Below are 9,310 nucleotides of genomic sequence, written 5' to 3'. Positions count from 1 at the left end.
TTTGTGAGTGGGGGGGGGGGGGGGGGAAGAATATCAATGGTAGCAACCAAATGCCCCTTACCACACTTGCACACAGAAGCCTTTAAAACCCAAGCCACTACCAACTGCTTTTGCTTTGATGATATTCTGAATTTAGGACCTATTTATGCAACTGTTGTCCATATTGAGTAAAATCTGTTCTCTTTAGTTGCTCCATTGACATCAGTGACACTAGCCACATTAAAAAATGCTACTCTAAAAGAGTTAGGCAGAGATTGCAGGAAAGGGTATTTGGGAAACCTATGGTATCTGCTAAAAGCAAAAGCAAGTTAACATAATCAATAAAACAGAAACAGAATACTAGCCCTTTAATACTGATACAAGAAACATGGTCAAAGGACAATTTGCAATACACATTGACTAAAAATTCTAAAGCCTACAGGAGATCAGGAATGAAGAACTGCTCAATTACTGAGCTATAGCTTTGTTCAGAGGTAATCGTAAATTCCGTATCTCTAAAGCACCATATTAGGTTAAAGTCAGCTGTTAACTTTCATAGAGTAAAACCCACAGTGTTTTCTAAAGGAACTGCTGATATACACCCACTGCTGCACACACAGCATAGCATTATAATACAGTTTGGCAAAGTTTGCTTTAATCAGCACTCAGAATCCACACACACGCAAAAGCATAGAAAATGAAATGATTACTGTATAGAAAATCTATCCAGATCTTTTTTTCTAAGCCCTATCTTCTAGCTAGCTGGATTGTATACTTAAATACACATTAAACAAAGGCCTAAGTGGAAGGCTATGTTGCTATCAATTCATATTACTTTCAGTCTAATGTAAAGCAGGATAACCTTTCTGTATTTTCCCATGTTACCACCTCAGTGCATACATCCAGCAGCCTGATAGGATCAGAAAGCGCAGACAAATTTGGAATAGATATAGTTGCATGCATTTGTTTGCTATTAAAGGCAAATACAAGTTCTGACTTCTATTCTTCCACTGAAGCTATTCATTTGACAGACACATGCATAGAGAACCTTTAAAGTAAATTCCACCTGATCTCTGCTTTTGCAAATAAGGATGCCATACAGGTATGCTGCATTATACTTATCTCTATCAAATGCAGAGATCTACTTTCTACAGTAGCTGGTACCAGGTATTGAAAGAACAAAGCAGAAAATCTTGAACAACAATTGTGGAAAATATCATTTATTGAGAAAAGCTCCTTCTTATGTGCAGGGAATTACTGGTTTCATTACAACAAAGAAAGAGGCATACCCTCAGTAGATAATTTTATACCTTCTAGGTTGCTCCAGACACTTTCACAGCATATGTAGCCACAGTGATACCACCATTACCCCAGCCATAACTGACAACAGCGTACCGCTGCACTGCATGCCCTAGACAAATAATACTGATACCGCAACAGCATTCCACCACAAATGCTGCTTCCCATCCCAGTGCCTACTCCCACCGCAGCCTCCCCATCCCCGGGCACCCCTGCCACAAACCGGGCCCCAGACCCACAGCAGCTGCCAGCCAGAGCCTCGCAGGGCAGAAGCTGCCATACGAACCCGACCTCTAACCCCGGCAGCAGGCCACCTCCCTGACACCGGCAGTCGAAATTTTACTGCCTGAGGCCAGCTGGCAAACCTCACTCCATCAAGAGGCCGGGACCGGCTGAGGCCAACCCGCCTCCCATCTCCTCAGCACGACCACCCTCACAGCTGCCTCCTCTCCCCGACCCACCCCGGGGCCCGCCACACGCACCCCACCCTCGACCCCTACCCCCCCACACCTCCGCCTTGGAGTTGCTCTTCACGTACACCCGGCCGCGGTCCGTGTCGTAGCTCTGGCCCTGGCTGATGCAGCCGCCCCCCGAGTGGCCGGTCGGCCGGAGCACCGCGGTGCCCAGCTCCCGCCTCAGCGCGTCCTCCATGCTGCCTGCTGGGGCCAACGCGGCACTGCGCCTGCACGAGGCGGCTGCGCCTGCGCGGCGCCGCTAACGGGGCGCGGGCTGGCGGGACTGGCAAAATGGCGGCGGCGGCGGCAGAGGCGGAGGGGGAGAGGTTGGCTAGTGGTCTGGGTGCTGCTGTGGGTACAGCTGGCGATAGGGACTGGCCAAGGGCGAGAGCTTGGTTGTAGGTGCTGGGGAGCGCCCCGTAGGGAGTCGCTTATTCCCGTGTGGGGGAGGGAGAAGCGTAAAATCGCTTCTCAGAGACAGACGGAGAGGAGTGGGGTGCTGGGCTGCCGCGGCCTGGCCTCAGGGCCTCGGGGGAGTGAGGCGCTTGCGGCTCCTGAGGAGGTGAAGAGGCTTCCCCTCCGCGTTGCCTCCCACTGCTGTACCCGGGCAGCCGCACCGGGGAGAGTCCCTCGGCCCGGTGGGGTTGGGCAGGATGCTAAATAATGCCAGCCAAAATCCCACCTCTGCTGGAACGTGTTTTGTACTGCAGGGAGCCTGTAAATATGCTTTTGTTTGAACTCATTTCCCTTGGGTGTGTGGTGACTTCTTTCCTACTGTAGATGCAGAGGATGCCCACGTCATGGAAAAGATGTTGCAGTAGAGCGATATATGTAACAAAGGCAATGGATAGTAATTTTTAAATATTTGGATTTAATTTGCTTTCTGGGCATTATAAAGGTACATGCTCAAATTCATTCTGTTCTTCAACAATAAGAACATCTTGCTGTTATTGGGTACTGGCCAGTGTAGGTCTGAAGTAAATTAATACGTTCTTTCCCATTAGAATTTGTTACATATTTAGCAAGTAACTTCTTATTTAAAATACAAATTTCTAAGTGTAGAAACTGGCAGAGTTCCTACTGATCTTCTACTTATTTCTTTGTTAGTACAAGGTTGTGTACTTTAATTTTCTACTATTTTCTTAAATGTCTGTGGTCTTACTGGTTACAATCACTAATTCATCTTTTGTTATTCCTGACTAGCTTCCTATTTACGGTACTGACTGTCTTGCTTGGGGTTTTCAAGAGTATTACTGTGCTGCCTACATAATTTAAATGCCTACAGATATACATCTGTTTCTATATAGTAGTTTATGCAAATAGCAGTTAAGGTTAATTTAGAGTTATGAATGTATACTTTCAAATTTTAAATTGGATTTTGCTTTAGACATTTTCTTTTGGGGATTTAATGCAGGCAGATTACAGCTTAGAGTCCTCTAATAGTTCCTGTGGAGCAGCAAAACAGCAAAGGATGGAGGTTCTCTATTTCCAGAAGTCTATGTACCTTTCCTTTTCAAGAGTTGCTATACAGCTTTCATCTTTTTTGGTTTTTATCTGAACTTTGTTCATGTAGAAGCTGATATTTTTAATTTAGCAGGATTTCTGGGTTTACAGCAGTCCCGGCAGACTTGCCATAAATATTTTTGCTAGGCTTCTACATTTCTGACTATTTCTACAGAGCCTGGACAAATTATCAATGTGCTGTGTTTTCACCAAATCCAAACCTTGTGAGATCTATTAGACTTAGGAGGTGTGCTGCACAATCCTTGTGTGTGTGCAGCATGTATTTACTTTATTGGAAAGCACTTGATGGGTGAACATAGTCGGGAGCCAATGAGGTACACATTTTGTGCACGAGAAATTTGACATCTTTCATTTGTCAGTTTTAGTGCATGTACCAAGACTATTCGTGTGGCAGATTTGTAACAGAAGCAGTGCTTTTTAGATGCACACGTTCATTATCAGTCTAAAAAATCCTTAACTGACATGTGATAGCTGCAGCTCCGGCTTTTAGCCACTCTAAATATGTCATGAGCATGCTAAATCTTGCTTGCAGAAAGTTGGTTGGATGGTGCGTATTACCTTGTCTTTTTGTGTAGCAGAGCAGGGATTTCACTTAACAGTGTTGGCTGTAGAGGGCGTTACAACTTGTGGATGTGACGGTGGTGGCCTGAAACCCAAGAACCTGTGGCTTATTCAGAACCAGGGATAAATTATTACTACAAGAGTATGGAAACACAAATGAGAATATGTTTTTGTATGCTGGAGTCTGTTTTCTGCCACATATTGGCTCTCCTGCCTCTTTGCATAAAATTAGCCTTAAACCCATGTTGCAAAGGTTGGATTCAGATGTCTGCAATGGTTGATGAAGAATGATTGAGATTATGCTGAGGGAGACTTTAATTCTCCATTTGGAGTCTAGGAGTCAGCAGCAGGTGCTGTGGAAAATAACGCTGTGAGTTTTCTTCGAACTTTCTTATTCGGAGAGCAAAGGAGTATTGTCCATTCTGAGATCAAGGAGACTTGTTTTCTCTTTCTGTAGTTTTTAAAGAACTATGAGATAGGAAGAATTCAAAACCCACATTTTTATGAAATGACAATTCTACAACTCGTGGAAAATTCCTGTTGTGTCATTATTTTTTTATTTATTTATTTCTTCTTTTGACAAAGCAATTAGAAACCAATCAGAATTTGTTAAATAGATGTAATGGAGTTAAAATAGAATGAAACCCGTGGTTCAGTCTTCAAATACTAAGTCGTAGTAGAATATTCCATACTGTCAGTAAAGAAGTTTTTCATGCTGCGCTAAAGAACAGCACAGTGAATGCTGTAGGAGTAGAGAGCAATTGCCCTTAATTCTCTAGAATTTAATTGGGTTGTACTTCTTTCTGATTGCATCTGATCAGATAGGATGTAACAGAAGTTTGGCCAAAATTGTAATGTCAAGCTCATTAATTACACGGTGGACATAATCTGAAGGAAGAACTGTCAGCTTGCTTTCCAAATGAGAGGTTAAGTGTTCTGGCAGAAACTCAGCAAGACCCACAAGACACTGCATTCCTAAAGATGCTACAGAGCATCTGTCTGCAGGAGGCATGGGCTCCCAACTCCTGCAGACATTGGAGTTCAGTGAGAGCCAGGATTTGGGAGCTGCTTCTTCACAGATAACCTTTTCAGTGCAAGTTCCAGCTCCAAGCCCTCCCTAAGCCTGCTGCATGCCATCTTTGGCCTCTGTGCCATAGATTACTGTTCTCCATTTGAAATAAACTATTGAGTCAGGCCCCAAGCATACTTAGAGAGGACTACAAAAAAAAGCTTAGCCATATACTGAAGTTGTTCATGCAGTGCAGGTCTTGCCTGCTGTGTGAAGGCAGTGCGTACCACAAAAGGCCATGTGGCAGTGTGGGTTGGTTGACTTTGTGATAATCCTTTCTTCCTTGCCTCTGCTCTTTCCCTCCCTGTATCATTTATTCCTATTTGAGTATTTTAAAAAGCTTGCAATGTGCTATTTGAATGACCCTTTTCCTCTGCCCTGTTGGGGTTCACCAGCAATGTTGTTCTGATGCATGCTGACTTGCCTGCAAGATCCACAGTGGTTAAGTTTCTGTTTAAAATAGTGTTTCTTTCTGTGGAGGAGAAGACAACTGGCATGCTGGGCTGCAAATTATTTGGTGAGTCATCAGTTAATATACACATCCTGAATAAAAAAGCACTGCAGCTGCTAATTTCTGTTTACTTCTTGACAGTAAGTACAAGAAGAGAAAAGGTAATTGGTATGTGTAGCCTTTTATTGGTTGGTTTATATATATAAATGGAAAACATGCATTAGGGCTTTTCAGGCTCCAGGCCTCTTATTTGTGTGAATGTATGAGAACTGTGCTGTGGGCTCTTTGTCTTTTTTCCTCTCCCACATCCATGGACAGGCCATGAGGGTGGATCAGGAAGGATGTAGGACTTTCCATTACGGAAAGAGATGATTTGTAAGACACTCATCAAGATTTGGTGTTAGTGCTTGTTTTTCTCTCTTTCCTTAAACATAATTCGCCTTAAGAGAGAGAAATGTTGAGGGGTTTTTTAATTCCTCAGGTCAGCTGTATGAGCAGATAAATGGAAATGGAATGAGAAGTTCTGTTATCAAAATAACAGACTGAGATAGACCTTAGGAGCAGAATCTGGCCACTGTTCCAATTATGCAGAGACATTGGGATTGCAGTCATTGTGTGTCAGTTCATTTGCAGAGTTAATGCTTTCATGGATTAGTTTTCAGCAGTTTCTGTAGTGATTTCAGGGGCATGATTTGGGGCAGAATCTGAATGAAAGTGTGACCAAAGCCAGAGGACTTGTTCTTGCTTGTTACAGAAACAGAAATCAGACAACTTTTTTCCAGAGTTTACTCGTTTGGCTTTATCTTCCTCTCTTTTTGATGCAGACTATGCCAGATTGCCAATAGGTTTTGTTGTTCACAAATTTCTGCCCATCAACAAGAAGTTCAGGGAGAATGTTTGGGTTTTTTGTATCATTTTAGTAATAATGATAAGAAATGGTGCTCTTTGTGTGGGTAAAAAGTGGGAGGGTTCCATAAATATAGCTGTTTGAGAGTCTTTTTTTTTTTTTATCAAGACGATATTATTATTATTTGCAGTTCTGACTCTTTTTTTTAGCCTGCTTCTGTATGGCACAGTAAAAGAGCAATATACATGTCATTATTTCTCCTTTCAGCTGCCCCTAACCAGATTATCTTAATGCTTGAAAGCGGGTTAGCAACAGCATTTTCTTTTATATTATTCAGACAAGTGATGGGTTAAAGATTTGTGGGCGTATTCTAGCTCACTGGTTCCTGTGTAAAGTATAGCCATGAGCTGCCCTCAAAATAAACCTGGGCTTGGCACAGATTTGTGTTCTAAACATGATTACACATAAGTGTCAGATAAATGGAAATACTCAGGAAGGTGGAAACATTCCAGAACTCTGCTGTTTATGGCATCAAAACAGACATTTGAAAAGCATTAGCTCTTCAACAACTGAAAAACTCTTCATATTTTTTAATTTTAAAATAAGGGCAAATGACCTTTAATTGTCAAGTTCATTGTTATGAATATGCTTGGGTTTTTTCTCCACTCTTCTTTAGTGAACTTTTGGAAAAATCAAACACACAAAATTTCAGTTAAGCAAGATATTATGATTAGTTTGTACATCAGCATTTTTCTTAGAGCATCTCAAAGCACTCCGCTGAAATTTGTGGTTAAAATCCCATGACACTCCTTTGTAATAGATGCAGCAAATAGCTTTGATAGGTCTGGGAACCTGAGGCAGAAAGAATTTGAATAAGTTGGCCAAGTTCTTAAAGTAAGTCTATGTTAGAATTGGTATTAGAGCACTAGATTCCTGATGCCCAGCGCCATACTCCAGCTGTCTAGAAGTTGCTTCCATAGGAAAAGTACAAATGACTACTACAACTGCATTTAGCCTATCTCAAATTAAAAACTGAAATAGAAGCTCTGACAGATGATGCATCTGGAAGAAGAGCATGTCTCTGTCTTTCTATATGTAGACTTTCAATAGTAAAACAGTGGAGCCTGTGAAACTGTAATTTATTGCTGTAAATTTATTATCCCACCTCCAACAGAACTTTGGTTCCATAAAGTGATGACTGGATTATAAAGAGGTGCAATTGTTGGACGCATGAGTATGGTAGAGGGAAAATTGCCTGTCTGACACTGAGAACATGGTGCTTAGATGTCCATGGACAAATGCTATGAGACACTTTGTACTCTTCTGTTTGTGCTGGATTAAAATTACTGAGGAATGATACAATGTTATTCATGAGTTCACATCTTTTTTTTGCAATCCTGAAATAAGCATGTTAAGACTTCTTTTTTTTTTTAAGAGACCAATAAATTGACCTTGCATCATACCCATACAAACAGACTTTATTAGTCAAGGACTTCTTTGTTTTTCTTGAGTAGAAATACAAGGTATAGACATACCTCTTTCAATTTAAGGCTTATGTTTGGCTGCAGGTAATGCAGAGTAAGTCTGATGTGTATGGTGTATTTATTTCCTCCGAATTAGATGTGCTTTGGGCAAAGCGTGGGTGTGGGGTGGGGTTCAGTAAAACAAGGACATAAAGATCTTTCATGAAGTTGTCAATTTTATGTGGAGTGATACTTTGTGCATATAGCTCTATTTTTGATGTTTATTTCTGTCCATCTTTGTACGAATGTGTTTTTATACCAGTTTGATGCTACTAGATTTTCTCTTCATGTTTGGGAATTACTCAGGGTTAACAAGATTTTCTTAAAGAATTTTTTTTTTTATTATATTTGCTGGCAGATGTACTACAAGCAAATGACAAGAAGGTCATAAAGGGCCTAGTGTAGAACTTAGGCAGTAAACATGCATTAGGATAAGGTTTAAGAAGTGACATTTTCCTGTAAGCCTTTGTTCAGTTGCTTGCAGTTTTTTCTTACTGGCCCAATGCCTGGGGTTAGAGGTGATGCACCTTGTTTTAGAAACCTGCTGAATTTATTTTAATGGCAGATGAAGAGTGAGCATTTACTCCAAAGACAACCCCTTTCCCTCAGCTCCCTACGTACTTCATTTTGGTATATGTTTTGCAGTATCTATAAGGGTAGGCAGTTGGTTTTACATGCTTCTATCATCGAACGGGATTACAGGACCGGGAGGAAATCTTAGGCTTGCTGACATTTCAGCCAAGTCTCACCCCCGTTTTGTATAAATACACAGTACTGTTTGAATGTGGATAGCAAGAGGGAAAAGCCAGCCATCACTGGTATGGATATGATGAAAAAAGAACATGTCTCTCGTCCGGCTATGAGTATCCTAAAAGCAAGACGAAGGTGTGCAGAGTGAGTGACTTCTAGGGCCAATAGCTACAAGCTGAGACTTTCCTTCTGCGGGACGGTTGCGTGGTTCCGCTTTTGGGGCGGGTGCTGGTGCAAAGTCCAGAGATGTTCCTTGTCCAGAAACTGCTATTACTTCGCATAGGCCTCCCACCACCATTTCTCTACGACCCTGCCTGAGTCCTGGGGCCGTTTGTCTGCCTGCATACCCTCTAGTTCTTGCAAACCCGGGAGAGAAGCCCGCAGCAGTCGTGGCTGCAGGGCTCCGTCCCGGCCCCTGTCGGAGAGGCTGGGGCTCGAACCCGCGGCCTCGCTACTCAGCTCCAGGCAAACCCCTCCCGTCCAGCGGCGAGGCGCGACTAAGTGCGATTGATGGAGGGAAGAACCAATGGCCGCCTTAGAGCCCCCTGGCAACTGAGCCGCTGTGTCCCTCTGGGACCACGAGGAAGGGGGCGGTCGAGGTTTGCTCTCCCCCAGTGGAAGTCGAGGAGGGCGGAGCTAGTGCGTTTTGGTGCACCAATAGGCGAATGCAGGGGCGACTGCGGCGCTCCCGTGGAAGCGGGGGAGGGGCGGGGCTACCATTTCGGCTCGCCAATGAATGCTGAGGAGGGCGGGGGCGGAAGCGAGCCGCCCAATAGGGCGGCTCGGGGGCGGGGCTCGGCGTTCTGTCAGAGCGCCGCGGCGGCGAGCAGAGCCGAGCGGCGGCGTGAGGCG

The 9,310-nt window shown here is 43.4% G+C and overlaps 1 protein-coding gene across 4 annotated transcripts in view; it reads right to left on the bottom strand.

Moving 5' to 3' along the window:
• The window catches only part of FN3KRP (fructosamine 3 kinase related protein), a 13,967-nt gene extending 12,020 nt beyond the window's left edge, over window positions 1-1,947 (bottom strand). For 2 of the 4 annotated variants that reach the window (XR_775149.1, XM_010579423.1), the window contains exon 1: window positions 1,789-1,947. Coding sequence is in view for 2 of the 4 variants with exons in the window: in XM_010579423.1 (XP_010577725.1) it covers window positions 1,789-1,929 (141 nt within the window). In the remaining 2 variants the exon portion in view is untranslated. The remainder of the gene's footprint in view (window positions 1-1,788) is intronic. The other 2 variants (XM_010579425.1, XM_010579424.1) reach the window with 2 other exon arrangements.
• Window positions 1,948-9,310: the final 7,363 nt, after the last annotated feature.

The sequence above is a fragment of the Haliaeetus leucocephalus genome, unplaced genomic scaffold (assembly GCF_000737465.1).
Source record: "Haliaeetus leucocephalus isolate CR32 unplaced genomic scaffold, Haliaeetus_leucocephalus-4.0 Scaffold657, whole genome shotgun sequence".
NCBI classification, from domain to species: Eukaryota; Metazoa; Chordata; class Aves; order Accipitriformes; family Accipitridae; genus Haliaeetus; species Haliaeetus leucocephalus.
This window is presented reverse-complemented; position numbering and strand designations above follow the sequence as displayed.